This window comes from Squalius cephalus (genome assembly GCF_949319135.1).
Source record: "Squalius cephalus genome assembly, chromosome: 9".
Classification (NCBI taxonomy): domain Eukaryota; kingdom Metazoa; phylum Chordata; class Actinopteri; order Cypriniformes; family Leuciscidae; genus Squalius; species Squalius cephalus.
The window spans coordinates 11,450,696-11,469,742 of NC_137130.1; the positions used below are offsets into that span (position 1 = coordinate 11,450,696).

Consider the following 19,047-nt stretch of genomic DNA (forward strand, 5'->3'; position numbering starts at 1 on the left):
GACCTAAGCCAACATCAACATCGTGTTTGGCTATGATGGATATTAAATGAGTTTTGGATGCCAGACAGAAGGTTAGGGGTGGTTGACTGTGGGCTTTCAGTGTTTAGTTGCCCTTTTTATGCCATACACTGTACTATCAGCTCTTTCACAGTGGTGACTCTCTCCTAGGTTCCCTATAGAGGTGACCCTCGTTGATCCCTGATCCCCCAGTCGGTACTAGGTAGAACCATGGCACAAATGGAAGCTTTGTTGGCTTGAATGTACGCTAGTGCTCAGGGAGTCAAGGGGTCAATGTGGAGGGGAGGAGGGAGGTGGAGAGTGACAAACCTTAAGTTGTTTCCTTGCAGAGTAAAAGGTGTTTCCTTCGAACATGGCAGTTGGGCATTCATTTTCGATTTAGATTTGAGCTTTAAAGTCAAACTTTTTGGTTTTGTTTGTTCGTTTAAATGTTTGAAGTAGCATAAGTGTGCAGATGTTGGAGAATTGCTGGATTAATTAACCTTCTGCTCATTGGGCCACTCAAGTATGCTTGCAAGTTCTCAAGCTTTTTTACCATGGCCTGTAATCCCTCTCTGAGTGTTCACAGGCCTTGTGCAGGTCAATTCTAGGGTCAACATTTCTGTGACAATAAATTGCATGTTTTTCACTTCTTCTTCTTTTAGAATTCAGAGCAGGATCAATTTGGTAGTTATTCATTAATGCAATAAAACCAAATGCAAATCTAACACTGCCTGTTGGAAAACTATCTAGTACGTCGTAGCACTGCAAAAATAAAAAGGGGAAACACACAGGGAAATTCTTGATACAGCTGAGTCACAGTTACTCTCGGTAAAAAAGTTTACAGTCGGTAAGATTTTAAAATGTTTTTAGAAGTCTCTTATTTATAAGGCTGTGCAAAAATACAGTAAAAGCAGCACTATTGTGAATATATTATTTAATATATTTTAAAATGCAATTTCTGATGGTAAAGCTGAATTTTCAGCAGTCATTACTTCAGTGTCACATGATCCTTCAGAAATCATTCTAATATACTCACTTGAAGCTCAGGTAATATTGCTCATTATTATCAGTGTTGAATGTTATCAAACAGTTGTGCTGCTTAATTGTGGAAACCATGTTTTTTATAATTCTTTAATGTTAAAAAAACACCAGTTATCTGAAATAGATTTTTTTTAACAATGTGAAAGTCTTTACTTCATTTTTTATGTACATGTTTTTTATTAACACAAAAACACTGTTTTAGGAACTGCACTTACTTGGTTCACTTCGAATGCATGTGAACCAAGTATATCCATATGTTTGCTTATGAAATTCTAAGCATTTTTACCCAAGTATGTGTCTATATGTTGTTTTACATTCAATTTAGTCCCCATAAATCTCTTAACACCTGTTAACCTCAGATGTTGTGTACAGATTGTATTGTATGTATTTTGCAGGTGAGATGGTTTGATGTGTTTTCTTAACATGTGTGTGGCTTCATGAGTTTGCCTGCAGCGTAGCTATGGTGTCATTAACATTCCAGCAGTCATAGCGGCACTGTTAACTCTCTGCTGCATGACGAGACAGCTCTGCCTGTACCTCTCTACCTGCTGCTCCTTCTCTCTGAACGTCGCTCTTACTTTTCTCACGCTGAACACCCACCTACACAAACAAATACACATACCAACCTCCATAACTTAGAAACTAAAAGCGAAATATTTATTTTTGTTACATGTGGGTGTCAGTTCTGACTCATATCTATCTTGTGCTGTCATTTTGAGAGGACTTCTACAAACAAGTAATTTTTCACACCACTTTATCTGCCTCTCTTGACAGATGCAAGACAGGTACATTTCAGGTAATTATCTGACTTGGGTTATGTGGTATGTTTTGGAAAGTGCTTGTTGTTTTGTACCAGGATTTGTCTGAAACGCCCTGACCATTGGTAGGTGTGCTGGTCTGGTCTCTCTGTTTGCCTAAGGTTTTTTTAGTGCCGCATATTTAGCATTTATACCTGTAGGGCTCAGAAAAGGCAGTACTTGTTGATAGTGCTTTCAGGGGATCCACTCTGATGTAATCAGTCTCTGTGCCTACATGTTGTGCAGTGAGAGTCCTCTTGACTCTGAGCCAAGAATGTACTAAGAATGACAAATATTGAAACCATGGAGCATTGCATTTATGTGCAAAGTGTTATCTGGTGTATATATAGGTATATACTGATACTATCTCAATTTGTTGATCGATATCTCAGTGTGTGGTTTAAGTTAAGGCAGTGTGTTCTCCTAATTATGTTAACGAAGCGCTCTTGCAGACTTGCAGAACTTCAGTAGTTGCACGTCTTGTGATTATGTGGGGTGGGGGGGGGGGCAGTATATTCTTTTAAATGCATGCAGAAGTCAGACTGTCAATGAACAATCTGTATTGTAGTTTTGATACGCTGTTAAAAGCAACTTGTTCACAAGGATGCAAAGTAAGAATTTATTTTAAAGTTACAAAATATTTAAGAAAGAATATCTTTATTTTACATAATCTGTACAGAGATGACATCCGTTTAACTAAATGACTTTGTAACAACAGCTAAGAAATAACTCTTATTAAATAGAAGACTGGAAAATTAAAGACAAGGAAGAGATTGTTTCATCGGTTTGCTGTACATAGTATAAAAAATTAGACAGAGCTACAAATGGAATCCATAATGTTGTACCCTGATTATTAGGCCTCTTGAGAAGGATAATAATTATTATCAATAATTATTTTACAAATATTGGAATGGCCTTGCCACCTTATTATAATAGCTAAAATATTGGCCTCTTTGGTACAATTAATTAGGTACAATACATTTTTCACAAAATTCAGTTTTACTATAAAAATAACATTTTCAATGGCAGTTTTTTTTTTTTTTACTAATCCCGCAACTTTTCAGTGCAAACATCGTAACAATCATCCGCTTTGGAAAGCAAGCGAAAGATCACATTTCAAGTATTGATAAAGATTTAAAGACAAGCAGGAAGAAGAATTCAGTTTGACATAGTTCAGGATTACTATACATTGCATAGTTCGTGCGGCACTTTATATTAAAAGGACTATGGGCAAGGGTAGGTCCACCTCTTTATACCCTTTTGAAGGCTTTGCATTATGCAAGTGCTTTAAATTGTGCATTTCGAGAGTTTTCGCAAGTGCTGTACTCCCTGTAAACCAGCTGGACAGAATGGAAGCGGCTCCGTGGAATGCACACCGCTGCAAGCGTTTGTCAGTCACAGAACTGTGCAGATGAAGGAAGTGGTGAAGTTTGTGATGTACCGGTTAGACCTCAAGATCTAGTTAAGAAGTCGGCCGCAGTCGAGACGTGCACACATTAGTAGAACGGCAGAAGTAGTTTCAAGATGATCTTGTCCAGAGGTGTTTGCAGTTTGAGTAGAAGCCTCACAATGGTTTAACAATGCCGCAGACAACTAGAGTCATTGCTAAGGGAATGCCTCTGAGAACGACTGGGATGATGACATGCACTGATTTTGAAATCTCCCCCTCAGCTGGAATGATTTGTCATGTTGTCTTAAACAAGCTGTTGAAGTGCTGGTGTTCTGAAGTAGAAGGGACATTGAGATATGCCAGTGCTTGTAAAACAGTTTCTAAGTACTTGTATCAAAGTGTGACACCAGTTTGTCTCCTTTTTGCAGTCGGAGAGGAAAGTATTGAGCCATTTTTTTTTAAGTCTAGAAATGGCAAACTAGAGAAAAACCAGGTTGTTGTTCCATTTCCCTTATCATCCCAAAGCCTTTTTGTTCATTAGAAGGACCCACCTGTCATACATCTGATGATCTACTGCTTGATGCACACACACACACACGTGCGTGATTGTACTTTGTGAGTGCACAAATATTAACACAATCTATATGCATGTGGTTCAGAAAGACTGTCACTGCTTACGTAACATGTCCTAACATGGATTTTGTTCAGGCACAGCCACACTCCTCCACGATCATGTTAGGCACGTCGCGCTTGACGATGTTGTACTCATCATCGAAGTAGAGCATGGACATGGTGCTGAGTTTAGTAGGTATGCAGCAGGAGTTGACCGATCCAGGACTCATGCCTCTCAGGCGGTACTGGTTAACCACAGCCGTGTGAAACGACGAGGCAGAGCCCGGAACACCTGCCATGTAAGCTGGGCAGCTGCCTTCACAGTAGTTCCCATAGTACCCTGCTGGCGCGATGATCCAGTCGTTCCAGCCAATGAGCCGGAAGTCAATGTAAAACTGCTGTCGGCAACACAAACCGCCATTGGTGCCGTCACACTCCAGGCCTCGCTTTCGGATGCGGTGCTTCCCTTCTGCCTGCTGGGCGCGAACCACCAGAAAGGGTCTGTGTGAGGGGTCGCTCGCGTCCACCAGGATGGGCAAAACGTTGGCAGCTTCGCATCCCTCGCAGTGGATGTCGAGGTCCTGACGGCGACCCCCTTTCACCAGCATTTCCCTTACAGCCTCGGACACAGGGAAGGTGTGCCAACCACTGCGTTTCAACTCCACACGTTTTTCCATCACGGGCCAGTGCATGTTCTGCCCACCGGGCTCATAGTAGTGCACTCTCACTGTCACTTTCCGTCGCAGTCCCTTTTCCTGAGCACCTGGCAACAGCTTGAAGTACAGCCACAGGTGTGCCTGCAACACGTAGAGGTTCTGATTCCCCTCATTGGAGATCAGGAAGTACAGGCTGGACTTAGATGGAGTCACGTCATCTGTAAGAGACCAAATAAGTTTGTTAATGGTGGTTCTTTCTTACAAAACAGTCTTGTTTATGCCTTTTGTCAGATTTGAAATGGCACAAACAGGTTGTGATTCTGCTGACGGCTACCTCTCCTTAGCCACATTCACTGACATAAACCCCCCAACTTGTCAAGATTTACTAGATGCCACAGGTCTGGGCCCAAGTCCAGTTGGCCTCATGGTTTGGGCTGAAGATGCTGGACCGGGTGAAAGGCTGGGGGTTGTCGGACGTGGGCCTTGCCCCAGGGGGTTCATTGAGTTCACAGGGAGAACTGTGAAAACCCAGAGCTTCTGGAGCCTCAGAGACTGACAACACAATGCTCTGTGAAAGGTATTAGGAGAGTGCTATGGCACAGCCTAGCATTGAGCGTGTGCCCTTCAAATGAGAAGCATTATGAGGTATTTACATGACACTGGCAACTAGTGAATTGCGTAGTCCAAGATGCAAGAGTTCATTTATGTGTGTGTGCACACATAAATTAACTCTTGCATCTTGGACTACTATATATATATATATAATTTGATTGCAAAGATTTATTTGACCACCCAATAAAATGAGGGAAATCCAGATATATTGAAAGCTGCACATGAATCATGTTCTCCGTAACCCTGATTTGAATGCCAGAGCTGTTTGGCATGTTTTGAAATAGTAAAACAACCATGTTTGCAAACAGATTAGTTTGGTTTAATGTCAACAACTTGCCACAAAGGGTGGCTTCTTCATTTCATAGCTTGATCTCACATACAGTAGCAGTGGCTTTACATGCACTTGGCTCGCCCTGCTTTTCAGAACATTTTAAAAACGATTGTCTTGAAAAAAAAAATTCAAAACTACAAACTAATCAGTAATCATTTTTTCACACAATACTGTATGACTTAATTTTCCAGTAAAAGTGTTATAATAGTTATTCTAGCTGTCAAAATTTCAGATAAACCCTAACCAAGTTTGTAAAGAAAACCTTAAAAAATCCAAAACACATATATTTTTATATATACGTTTATATTTTTTGAACAGGGCTGTCAAGGTTTGTTTATATCCCACAGTGCAGAAACACAGTCAAAGTTTATCAGTGACAGAGAATCAAGCCCTGGAGAGGTGTCAGGTGTGAACAAGTATGTTCTATGATGATAGGGAACACATTCACCGAACTGATTACTCCACCATTTACCTTGTTACCTGCTTTTATATGCCCCCTGGATACAAATATACTTGTATGGCCATGTGCTCAAGTGTTTCAGAACCTGCCTCAACAGCTCCTGCTAAAACTGAATTTAACAGGGCAAGGCTTTGTCCACTTTGCACTCTTCCATGAAAATGCGAACAGGGAGACAAGGTGCAGTATGTGTTGTGGCATACTTTCTCTCCATCAATATCAACACACTTACCTACATCAGAATTCTTTCATTACATTGACATCTTTAATTTAATAAAAACTGTCAAAACATTACAGTTATTTTATATTTTTAATGAGTTATATTTGAAGGAAATGAATGGTTCAGCTGTTAATTTCAAAATATTTAAAATATTTTTTTAAGTTTCAGTATGCTTGCTTCTTCTGCATCCTGTGGTTCACAGTCTGCGTTTAACTTTGATCTTTTCTGAGCTAGTTGATTGGCAGACCAGGTAAAAAGGTAAGTTATCTAATCAGTCAGCATGACAAATATTCATTTCAGCAATGCATTTCACATTTCACGCAGTTATTTCTGTTATAGTAAAACGCTATACAAATTTTTTAGCTTCCACTTCCCAGGTAATTATATATTTCATTTAATTGATAGACTCTTGATTTGTAGTCATTTCTTAACTTTAACAATGTGTTTATTAATCAATTAAGCTAAAAAGCCAATAGCCTACAAGACACCACACATGCAGAATACTGTCAAAATAAGCAGTCAACAGTACTTTTGAGAAAATGGACATTAGGTTTGTTTCTGTGTTTCACTTTAGACTAATCTCGTGTTAATTCAACTGCTTGTTGAAGATCAATAGATCAAGACCATGGCATGCTGCCTGATTAGATTTTGACTGTCAGCCAATCAGTTAGCACTACAGGCTCTAATGTCCCTGCTTGGATCAAATGTCAAAAAACAAAGATTTTCTAAAGAGATCAATTTGGCTCTTTGACCTTATGGACACTGTGCCACACTGAATAATGTCTAATAATGAAGTCTTAATATCCCGTGTTGAACTGGTCCTGAAGAGTTCAGCGAGTCCGAATGGTTACGCTGACAAATGAGAAGCGAGCATCTACCGCTCCGCTTCTGTGGCTACGGGACACCAAATACTTCTGAAATGGCCCATAGGACAGTGTCAATAGAGACCTGAAATTGGCAGCCGTCCTCTCCTGTACCTTGGCAGTCCTCTTCTTATTGCTCTCCTAAAGCATGGAGTGAGATAGGAGCCACCTTCTGGCTTGCCATCATAGCGCATAACAGCAGGGAAGAGCATGCAACACGTGAGGCAGCACAATTGCCTGCAGCTGCAGTGATTTGCACATTGCATACCTCACAAATTCCTCTTTTTGTACCTCTGAGCAGATTCAGAATAGATCTAGGGTTGTCCTAATGCTATGCCCTGGCTGGCAGCCTTCACTTGAGGGGTTAGTGCCAGCTGGCCTTGAGGCAGATGGGGGTTCGGAGAGCCAGTTTCATGATGCATTGCTGCTCAGTGGTTCAAAGGTGTCGTGAATAATAGGGGACACTGAAAAGAGGCCTGATAGAGCTTTGATATTTGAAATGCATTTTCAGAGTAGGATATAAGAAGGCCACCCCCCCCACCCCAGCCTCTGTCACCCACAACGACTCAAATGTCTCATGCATTATTCTGAGTGATTTCTTTTGTTGTTTTTGTTCCCAATGTTGACATATTGGGTTTAGCAAGAACGCACAGTACTCGCTCAATAATTGCCTTCTTTTGTTGCGCTGTCATGAGTGTGTTCAGATCATTCTTATTGGAGCAAGAAGTCCGAATAATGTCCAAGCTAATTGTGCTGCAGTGTGTAAGACTAGAAGATAAAGAAGCCAGTTTTACAAGATTGAATGTGCATCAAACCGAGATATTGGAAAATGTATTCAAAAAATGATAAAATATTTACATATCAATTATCCTTCCTAATAATGACGACAGATTACGATTATAAAAATCTGCTTCTATCATATAATTTTGTTATCCATGTTTTTTAACACTTTACAAGCTCCATACATTTCCCTGTAAATTGAGCTGAACCGCGGATCTATAATAGATGAACTGGTTCAAAAAATGAAATACAGAGCTTCATCACTTTGCTCTGGAACTAATGGGTAACTATGCTAGTTACAGGGTTCCCGTTCCTTTTGACCAATGAATTTCCATGACATATTCAGGTGTCAGACAGGGTTACTTGCTGCATAAGTGTTTTTAAAAGTAATTGAATATACATTTCCATTACTTTTCTGACCATTTCATAATTACCTCAAATTTCCAGGTTATCTATGACCATGGGAACTCTTATTTAAGTGTTATAAATTCCTTTGAAGTAAATACAAAGGCATTAGTTTTATTCATTTTAACAAGTTTTTTATTGCTATATTGTCTGTTAATAAGGAAAAAGGCAGGGCATGTCCTTGCCCTCTTATTAACAAATTATCTGTAATGCTTTGATTGCCATGTTTTTGATGCTCTTTTGGCGTTCCCGAAGATGATCCAGGATTTTAATTGCCTCAACACCCACCTAGCAAAATTCATCATTTGACAAATTACTCATTATTTTCTGTCAGCATCTCTAATTGTATGTTAAGAGAGGGTCACGTAATCTAATTGCTCCAGTCATAATCATACACATATTAGATCAAGGATGCAGGTCTCAGTAGCAAAATTGCAACACTTGTTTAAAGCAATTCAGTAATATTCAGTACTGTAATTTACTACATCACTGCAAAAACTTTGTCATGAAAATCTTGTATTGGCTAAATTCTAATCACAGAATGCACACACATACATACATGCCTATATATATATAGAGAGAGAGAGAGAGAGGCATGTATGCATGTGTGTGCATTCTGTGATTATTAAAACTATTCTTTTTTATTATAAGTATTAAATCTAATCTATTAAAGAAAGATAGATAGATTCCAACTACACATAAATAGTGCAATGCATGAAAATGGAAAATATGTTCCCTATGACGGCAGTAGGCAGTGGTTTTGGAACAGGAACACACTGAATGTCACAGCTTACTAAAGTCAGACAAGGAGGTCACCGTGGCATGTACTGACACCATGGTAACACTTTATTTTAATGTGTCCTTGTATTTACTATAGTAATAGATTTGGCATAATTACATGCAACTAACCCTAAACCAAACCCCAATCCTACCCTAACCCTATAGTAAGCACATGTAGTTAACTGCTAATACTTTTGGTACAAAGTATTGATAACTATTTGACCAGCAAATGAAATATTTGATCTGTAAAACATGTTTAGTGATTGATGATTGCATCCTCTAAAATAAATCCCCTCCATAAATTTAAGTTACAGCCAAGAAATTGAAATCTTTGTACTTTGTGCTCAACTGTAGTGACATGTTGAAAGTTTCAGGTATGCCAAAATGTGCTTAAATATGATTTCATAACTAATATAATACACATTATCAATACTTCTACAATGAAGGTAAAAGTAGCCATGCAGCATGCTATTTCTTGTACACACCTGACTCGGCGAAACTGATTATTTCCGACGTTTCTTCTTGCACCTCGTTGTAGGCAGCATGTCCATCTAAGTTGGGAATTTCAACCCTCCCGTCCTCCCTAACTTTACCCGCGTGAAGTTTGCGCAGCGCCGTTACCATGGCAGCTTTGGGAATGGGATGCGTGATATTTGGTCTCTCTCTCATCTGCAGTCGGTTCAATATGTGCCTTTTAACCGCCTCCAGAAAGTCCGTGTCCATTCGCCCCGAATCATCCGAGTGCCCAAGTCCACAAGAGACACACTGAGACTCCTGAGATACTGTCTCAGCTCCCAGACTACATTGAACCGAGAGCATGCAAGCCATTAAACAGGTTAGAGAGAGGATGTAAATACTCATTTTCTTAAATAACGTGTCCATACAACAAACAAATCAGTTCATTAATTCAATTGATCTATAAACAAGACAGAGTTGTACTTCCAACAACCTCCTTTGACAGATCTCCATTCATCATCATGCTCGCGGTCATTTTTGAGAGACGTTCACAGAAAGTGTAAACACGGTAAACACATTGATTAATAATGAGGGCTAGTCGCAAAAATATCAGTCTTAATTGATGCCAGTTAAAAAGCGCGAAAACTCCGCATCTCCGGGGTAACTGACAAATTGACTTGTGTGAAGAATCAAAACAAACCGGCTATTAGTCTTGTATTCCTTTAAAGTTCAGTGTAGTCAAAACTCTTTCTTGTTTGAAGACAAAATTGCACTTTCCACCGAATGTCAAGTGCTCGTGCTCCTCTTCTCTCTGTAATAGTGTTGTGAATTGTGTATGTTCTCTCGTATTTCTTCAGCCTCAGGAGGGATGTTGTCCTTTGGTCTTTTCTCTCGTGTAATCACGACACTAAAGCACCTCGCGCTGAAACTTTTTTATAGTTCAAACCACGTGGGACGCCCAGCCAACTGGACGCGAGAGATTAATATAGGCTACGCTAAAACAGGTTACGCTATTAGCGTGCTGCATGACCACTGGATCTGCAAATGATAGGCTATAGCAACCTTTTTCACATTAACCTTTTCAATGTCAACATACAAGACTGCAGTGTTTGTCATAGCTCAACTTAAATCTGTTTCTTTCAAAAAGCAGAACAATAGGCTACATAAGCATAGCCTAATATCTAAAGTAGGCTACAAGCAGTTGTTGCTTTTGACGTCAGTTTATGCATCGAGTGTTTTTTTTTTTAAAGTAATAAAGCAGCACCTGTATGGTTTGATGGTGATTATAATTGTCATTCATTTTAGATTCAATTTATAAAATATGCACTTAAATGATGGAGACGCTTTTGCAAGGCCCGAGACAATTCTTAAGAAATTTCTCTCAAGTGTCGCTTTGTTTGGCAAATTAACACGCCGGTTTAAAATTTCAGTGTTAATAGACTTTTTGTAATGCGGGTAGGAGCGGGATTACAATGTCAAATTTTGTTCTTAGGTGATATGGTGCCATCTATCGCTTCAATAAAATAAATACATGTTACATTGTCAAGGTACTAGGCAACATTAATCCGTATACATTTGAAAACGGCCTTTTCGACTTTAATTCTGAGCTTTTCTCTTTATCAGAGAAAATCTTTAACAATTTTGTCATATAAAATAATGTAATATTCATTGTTATCATATTGAATATAGCGTAGGCTACATATTTAGTAGGCTAATAATGTAGCCTACGCTATATTTATTTAATTAATGGTTCTGGTTTCTGTATTTGTAAAGGAAATTATTTAAAGAAAAAATTAATAACTTTTGCATTTGCATTTGTAATTCTGCAAAAATAAACAACAAAAACACCTTTTTGTGGAGTATACAGGCTTTGTGCCACTGCAGAATAATTTCTGTGCCACTTCTGCAAAGATGACTTAAGTGGCATCTTCATATGGATTATCAGCATATATAAACACGTTTTACCCACACATGTGGTTTGTCCTAATATATAACAATTGTAATTAATTCCCAACTGAATGCAGTTCAATACTATTTAAAGATGACACATTGTCTTGTGTTCAGTTCTTTGATGCCACTTGCAACTTGGATTTTTCATAATAGAATACCATTTACTTGGTAAATTATCCATTTATATTGTGGATGAAGGATACTGAGATGGTCTACATCTGTTTTTTGTTGTTGTTGTTTTTTTTTCATTAGAATTAACTGATTGAATGTTGATCACATAATATACAAAAATACTGTGTAGAATAATCCCAAGAGTTAAGATGATTGTTGAATATGCTAAAGATTTATGCTAAATCTGTTTGATTTGTACATTTGTTGAATTTTTGTATGGTGTGACTGGCATAGTTTGTCGCCCTCAAGTGGTAATAAATACTACATGCATGTAGAAATGTATGTACAATATTATAATTGGTATGATATATTTTTTTACTAGTGGGTGCAGGACATTATAGTTCATTTATGGAAGTGATGATAGCAAAATAAAGTAAACTGAGACATATTATACCCAAAAATTATTCATACAGTGGACTACCAGTAAAATTGCTAAAAATTTGGGACCAAAAATTATTCAGACACTTTGACCTGACCATGGTTTGCTTAAGTGTTTTTTCTTTAATTGCTAATGCGAGCTTTTTACACCACATACTGAACAAAATTAAGCAGTGCTAGGTAATTTGTTGACCTAAATTGGTATTATCTAATTGTGTTCTTAAATTTAACAGTTGACAGCTATTCAACCTAATTCATTTGTGAGACAGTCTAACAGAAGGATGGCCAAAACCAGTGGAATATCAACTGATTTGATAACTCTGCGTTCTTGTCATATTTTATTACCATTTTTGAAACTATAGCGAATAAACTGTGATATTGTGAGAAATGTTGAAGGTGTCTGAATAAATTTTGGTTTGACTATACTGTATATGCATAATTTATATATTTTTGAATATCTAACTATTTTAAATTTTTTTAGCTAGCATAGTTTATTTAAAACAAACATGCTACAGATTTAGTTTTCTAGGAATATCTGTTCTTAAACATTGCTAGATTACTTTTTAAATCTGAAAAAAAGAAATAACAATGATAACATAACTACTGCTGTAACAAATTTGAATTGTTGAGAATGGATTCCACATTACTCGCGTAATGCATTACTTATTAAATCATTTAAGGGCAGCCATCTTGAAACAATGTGAAGGCAAGAAAATAAATGGTTGCATGATGCTACTGTTCTGCCAGCAATATCCGTGGATCTTACAAAACACACAGAGAACATTACAAAATGTTTTGTTCAATGTAATGTAATGACAATGTTTGGATTGAATACTATCATATAATGAAAATTCAAATCAGCAGTTTTGACCGGTATTTCACATTTAGTTAAGATTCTTTCACGTAAAACTTTGATACACAGTAAAATAATAAGGCTAAGTGCGGCTCTTACAGAAATGACACATTCTGTAAAACTGAAAAGCCCAAATTGGTGGTTTTTCAGAGTAAATGTGAATCACAATCGAGAAATATCGCAGTCTGTGTCAATTAAATTTTACAGAGCAATATTCTGATAGCACCTCAGAGTGCAAGTATGTACATTTTTCAGGGAAATCAAGCTACAAATATCTAACTTATAGTTGTTGATTATTGTCTATACACATTAAATTGGTTGTGCCATACAAAATGACAAACTTCACCTTCAAGGTAATAATTACAGACGCTGTAAAGAGTTTTTACATGACTGAATTCCATTTTAATGCAAACGTTCTCCCGCAAGGATATGGGTATTGTTGCTAATGCCTTTCCTTTTCTCACAGAGAAAGTAGAATGCACTGAAAACATCAGATTTATCCCACTGTCATATGCCACACTGAAATCATATCCTGTCCTTGTAGGGGTTTACCACCCAGGACTAACAGCAAGTCAGGCATATGGAGAAACATGGCGTCCTCGTTTTCCTCTGTCAGGTCACCACTATTCCCCTTCTTGCGAACAGCTTCCTGATTCTCAAAGGTGAGACAGCTTCCTTTTAGCTTAGTGTCTTTCAGTGCAGTACTCAAATCTGGCAAACACTTCTTATTGTCCATGTAGAAAGTCTGGAGCTCAATACAGGGCTCTTGCATTGTGCTGCGGGACGGTTGGCACTTGTTCTTAAAAGGTCTCAGCTTGTTACTGATGTTGTGAGAGTAGGGTATTTCCCTGAAAAAGATGTTGTTTGGTGCTGTTGGCTGGAAACTCTTGCCTAGGCCAATGCTGCAGTGATGGATCCGGCACAGAGAGGCAGATCCAGGCAACAATGCAAGCTTCTTCCAGGTCTCTGTCTTCAGGTTGAACCTCCACAAGCTGTTCTGAGGGGAACTCTGGGTTTCCCATCCACCAAAGATGAGCATGCTGTCTTTGAACAATACAGCAGAGTGACCAACCAGCCTGGAGGGACCAGAACTGCAGAGTAAGAAATATGTGTTTAGATGTTTCTGATTAGTTTTTCCTCAGTCGCTTTGGCTCATTTTTTGAAACAGAACTATAATTCTCTAAACTGTAAATCCAATTGCAAAACTGTTTTATAATGGGACATCTCAACTCTATCCAAAATATGTCGGTAAATTGGCCAATGCCACCAAAGATTTTGTTATAGAGCGAGTCGTACAGGTTCAAATGTTTAGATGTTTTTTTTTTTTCACCATGGAGTGTATCCTGGAAATGTTCGCTACATACAAATGTTTTGTTCTACTTTTTTGTTGATACTGCCTGCTTACCTTATGTCAGTTTTGTTTAGAGGAATGCTATTGTTTACCACACTGAGCTTTTTTCGATACAACTTAATTGAATGGATCAGTTTACATGTGACGGTTCACACGATGAAAGAATGTTTAGAAGTTGTATGACAATTTTACTGGGAATAATTGTGATCATGAAGCCAGGGAATTTAGATGGATATTACAGGCAGAATTAAAGAATGAAGGAACGCTGGATGTTAATAAAGAAACTCACTGGAAATTGATGCGGCTCCAGGTTTGACTGGAAAAATTCCAGCTCCACAGGTCCTTCTGTTCTCTAAGGCCCTGCAAGCCACCGAAGAGGTACATACAGTCCTGGTGTGTCATAGCTGAGTGACCATGTCTGGGACCAGGCCCACCTTGTGCACTGCTTAGTAGTGACCACATCCTGGAATCTAACATGCAGTAAATATAATTAGTTTGGACAGGTCATTCAGCTATATGTAAATTACAAAAATCATCCCTGAGGTGGATAACAGTAAATATTCAGTCTTACCAAAAAGCATAAATATGTAATAACACTCACCAAAATCAAATTTCCAGAATTCTTTTGTTGATCCTCTTATATCAATGTATCCACCGTAGACATACATAAATGACCCAAAGATGACAGCACTGTGCCCTTTTCTGTTTGCTGGTGTCACTCCCTGCAAAAACAGTTTACTATAATAAAAGGACCATCAAGTGTTTCAGCTGTAAGTCTTGTAAAATCAAAGATGTTTACCTGTAAAGTTTCTCTCTCTGTTTTCCAGTTAATCCAACACTCTTTAACTGCAGAGAATATAAAACTGAAGAGGTGAACAACTAAGTGACATATTGCTGTGGTAAAACAAAATCTTCATTTATGCAATTCAAGTGTTGCTGTCAGTAAAGCAAAAGGGGACAAAACAAATTGTAAAAAATCTGAAATTCAGATTAATTTTGACCAATAAATTTTTTATCTTAGATTGGTTATGCTTATAATTTGTCATAAAATTGTAGTGCAAATTGTAGTAAAATGTATGAATTTTCAAGTGGACCCCACTGAATATGCAATAAAAAAATACCTGTATCAAACACCCAAAAAGGAATTTTTGAGTTAGTATACGATGAATCTTGCATTCCTCCGAAGACATAGAGAAATTCCTTAGAAGAAAAAGTGGAAATAATTATATGATTATAAGAAATATGAAAAATGAAATCTATGTAAATATATGAAAATGTACATTTTACAATGCCACATTGTTCCTCATAACTGGTGAACACCCAATCCCCAACTGTGAGTTTGTTATTATTAATAAATTAATTTATAATTACCTGATGTGCTACCATGGTGTGCTCCTCCAGTTCTTCAGGTGCTTCTTCACTATTACAAGGAAGCTCGGTCCACTCATTACAGACTAAAAATATAGACATTTCCCCTGAATTATAATCAGTCAGTGCTGCAGGAACTAACCATTAACTGTGCAATAACAAGTGCAAGTGTCCAAAGCAGCAGACAGACACAGATAAATAACAATAACATACCCACATTATATTTCCAGAAATCTCTCAGTGAGCATTTTTCTCTACCACCTAGTAAGTAAACATGTCCTCTGTGGGCACAAGAAGCATGCTTGTAACGATCAGATGGTGCAGGGCAGTGCTGCGGCACTGGGGTCCACAAGCAAGCACCGCTCCCCTGGTTCATGCTTGGGCTTTGAGAGTCTCATGGGTTAATCCCTGTGAACACAAGCATGAAATACACAAGGGCTACTAATGAAGTCAGGTTAACAATACTTCCTAGAATAGCAGACACAGCAGAACAAGAATATTGCAATGAAAGGAATTTTTATTATGGGGTTAGGTAATAGATTAGGAAAGTGTTGAGCAAATATTTGACTAGAAAACAGGTATTTAGTAAGCAACATTGGAGATTTTAGACCAGGGTTCACCAATCTCGGTCCTGGAGGGCCGCTGTCCTGCAGAGTTTAGCTCCAACCAGCTCCAACACACCTGTTTGAAAGTTTCTAGTATGCCTAGTGAGACCTTGATTAGCTGGTTCAGGTGTGTTTAATTGGGGTTGGAGCTAAACTCTGCAGGACAGCGGCCCTCCAGGACTGAGATTGGTGAACCCTGTTTTAGACCATATAATGTAAAAAAAAATGGCTTTTATATAAACAGTTTAATACACAAAAGAGAAACATTTTGACACAGTAATGTTCAAATTGTCTATTTCACCATTAAAAATAGAGCCACGGAATTGATTGAATGACTCAAAGTGACTCTCACCCAAAATAAGTTACTTGTTGCCACTACTGGCATAATGTATACTGTATGTAGGCTATATGAATATACACAGTATAACCAATATGCTTACTGATAAGGGAACAGATGTTATTTCCTGTTCTTTCTTTTTTTGTTTTTGTTTACCGACAACAATAGCCTACCGTTTCCGATGTAGGCCATGTATCTTCTCACTCACACTCTTTTCTAGCTTTGTACAGAAGACATTGTTGAAATTGTAATGTTTGGTAATGGTTTAATCTCTAACAAAGTATGCTAATTGTTTTCTTTTCTTTTTTTAAATTAACTTTTTGAAAATGAAATCTCTTCCATAACACCTCACATTAAACCTAAAAAATGATTAATCGTATTAGTCTTGAAGTAAATTATCAAGTAAATACAGTAGACCTAAAGGTCCACGTTTATGTTGCCCAGCACCGCGTGATCATTCGTAAATGCCCAGCCCGTTATACATCTACTATCATTGGCATTTAAAATGGGCACGTGAAAGTAACTAAGATACATTACCTAATCGCTTTACAGTGGTCGCTGAGTAATTACTTGCATACATATAAACAAGAAGTTTATATAGGCTATGTGACTTGTTATTAAAGAAAGTCCTAAATGTGTCACATGACCGCGGTGAAGAACTGCTTCAAAACTGATAGCAACGAGTGGATAGAGGTCGTCGAGAGAAGCGCAAATGTTTGTTATTTTTTGCCTTTTTGCTGACTGTAATATAACCGTTTAGATTGCGTTGTTTACAAATGTAGAATAACTTACCGCTAAAAATCGTCGGTGAATGTCTGTGTCCTCCCATTGATCTTCATTGGAAAGATGTTGTGAAGTATCGCTGCCAGACAGAGTGCCAGTAGAAGAGAAGGAGGGGCGAAGAACATTCTGTTGCGTTAATTCTCTCTCAAGAGGGTATCGACTGTAACCCATAGACTGTAAAAGAAAAAGAAAAAAAGAAGGCTGTACACTCGCGAGCTTGTAAACTCCGAAGCAGCCTGGTCTGTGAAACCGGGGATAGAGTCTTCCTACTTAATTTATGACCAGTCTTCCATTTCCTTGCATACCAGAAATGAGGAAATTTGCTTATGACAGCCAGAACATCCAGGATACAATACAAACATGTTGAAACCTGGCTGCCATGAGGACCTAGGAGTATGTCATCATCGGTCACATGCTATTTCAGTAAGAAGAGTGTCAATACCCTCACAGTTCCCCACCAACCAAGAGGTCTTCTAAATGCAGACATTTACTCCCATGATGCAGACAGAGCCACTCTGCTGGGGATGAATGAGAGGGTCATGTGAAGACACTTTTGTCATAATACTGTGCACTGACTTCGGTTCTTCATTCAGCATCATTATACTTTAAACACGTACCAGTAGGCTAAATGACTCCATTCTTGTACTTAACACTACGCTCTGCAACTGGATCCTTGATTTCCTGACTAACAGAAAGTGCTCCTCTCACAACAAAGAGGTCCTCAAAACTGTGTTCTAAGCACGTAACTGGATGTTACACGAGGTTGTGAGGGACCTTGTACCGCAAAGACAACAATTTCTCAATGTAAAATGAAAGAAATGATTGTTGACTTCAGGAAGTTGACTGTAGCCCACTCCCTCCAGCTTAAATTTCCACTGAGGACTTCTCCTGTAACCACAACACCTCCTTAGTGAAGAAGGCCTGACAAGCCTACTTCACTTTCTGGAGAAACTCAAAACCATACAGTAGACTAGTCGTTAGTCTTTAGTGTAGAATCTTTTAGGCTCACTTGTATATTAACTGTCTGAATTTTATATTGTTATTTGCCTGTAAATGGTATCATTATCATTTATTCATTCATTCATTCAAGTTCAACAATAGGGGGCATCAATAACCTATTTACTGTACGCTATCTTTGCTATCATTACCAGTGGGTAGACTAGAAATAATTTACAATGTCAACTTGCAATGTTAATATTTTTTCAGATAACATTTTAATAACTAATTTTAATAAACTATTTTTTTTTCTTACACAGTACAAAAAGGTCTTTATAAAATAAAAAAAATCTGTTTTTAATAGTTTAGGAACAGGGCTCTCATATTTGGTAATCCTTGGCATAAAATAGGCTATTTTAAAGTCACCAAATTGACTACTCATATTTTTCTGGAATATGTCAGTATTTATTAAATTATTTATCCATGCATTATTATTATTATTATTAATTATTATTTCAAATTCATGTCCCCTCATAATCTTTAATCAAAATAACTTCCCTTCTCTCTTGCAACGACATCTCTTCTCTGATGACGTGTTCACTGGTGCGAGGGCGTGACATCTTGTCACTTACATGAGATCATCACAGCAATAGCAAACAACAATGGTCCATATCAATCAACCCCCGATGGGGAAAAAAAAGTCCCATCCATCCTTAATTTTTCTTGATCGAGAAGCCGTTTTACTTGGATATACATCACAATAGAGAAGATAAGACTATTGCAACCTCTGTTTCATGCAGACTTTTAAAACCAGTGTGTGTGATATGTTATATAACTATAGTTTTGTATATTATGATAAATTAGGGTATTTCTGTGACAGTTATTCACTACCTTTGAATGGATAAAAAATTAATT

General features: G+C 37.9%; 2 protein-coding genes across 4 annotated transcripts; both read right to left on the reverse strand.

Annotated features, from left to right (window-relative positions):
* Nucleotides 1-3,388: 3,388 nt before the first annotated feature.
* Nucleotides 3,389-10,309, reverse strand: inhbb (inhibin subunit beta B). Its single transcript, XM_079881228.1, has 2 exons — nucleotides 9,430-10,309; nucleotides 3,389-4,714 (listed from the first exon to the last, which is right to left on the reverse strand). The coding sequence occupies exons 1-2, from the start codon at nucleotides 9,824-9,826 to the stop codon at nucleotides 3,933-3,935; spliced, it is 1,179 nt and encodes a 392-aa protein (XP_079737354.1). The 5' UTR covers nucleotides 9,827-10,309; the 3' UTR covers nucleotides 3,389-3,932.
* A 2,244-nt stretch (nucleotides 10,310-12,553) lies between these two features.
* klhdc3l (kelch domain containing 3-like) lies at nucleotides 12,554-18,657 on the reverse strand. Of its 3 annotated transcripts, none has more exons than XM_079882320.1 (8): nucleotides 16,951-18,657; nucleotides 15,685-15,879; nucleotides 15,475-15,557; nucleotides 15,225-15,303; nucleotides 14,903-14,949; nucleotides 14,705-14,825; nucleotides 14,393-14,573; nucleotides 12,554-13,843 (listed from the first exon to the last, which is right to left on the reverse strand). In XM_079882320.1, exons 2-8 carry the CDS (start codon nucleotides 15,845-15,847, stop codon nucleotides 13,249-13,251), a joined length of 1,269 nt encoding a protein of 422 aa, XP_079738446.1. In that variant the 5' UTR covers nucleotides 15,848-15,879; nucleotides 16,951-18,657; the 3' UTR covers nucleotides 12,554-13,248. The 3 variants fall into 3 exon arrangements, with proteins under 3 accessions (XP_079738446.1, XP_079738445.1, XP_079738447.1); XM_079882319.1 differs by having other exon boundaries at nucleotides 17,206-17,891; XM_079882321.1 differs by lacking the exon at nucleotides 16,951-18,657 and having other exon boundaries at nucleotides 15,689-15,762.
* Nucleotides 18,658-19,047: the final 390 nt, after the last annotated feature.

Excerpts from the sequence above, each read along its gene's own strand:
- inhbb (XM_079881228.1), bottom strand. The coding sequence starts at position 9,826 with ATGGACACGTTATTTAAGAAAATGAGTATTTACATCCTCTCTCTAACC. Across the intron at positions 4,715-9,429 it reads AATCAGTTTCGCCGAGTCAG|ATGACGTGACTCCATCTAAG; the intron begins GTGTGTACAAGA and ends GGTCTCTTACAG.
- klhdc3l (XM_079882320.1), bottom strand. The coding sequence starts at position 15,847 with ATGAACCAGGGGAGCGGTGCTTGCTTGTGGACCCCAGTGCCGCAGCAC. Across the intron at positions 15,558-15,684 it reads TTTCTGGAAATATAATGTGG|TCTGTAATGAGTGGACCGAG; the intron begins GTATGTTATTGT and ends CTATATTTTTAG. Across the intron at positions 14,826-14,902 it reads CAGAGAGAGAAACTTTACAG|GGAGTGACACCAGCAAACAG; the intron begins GTAAACATCTTT and ends CTGTTTTTGCAG.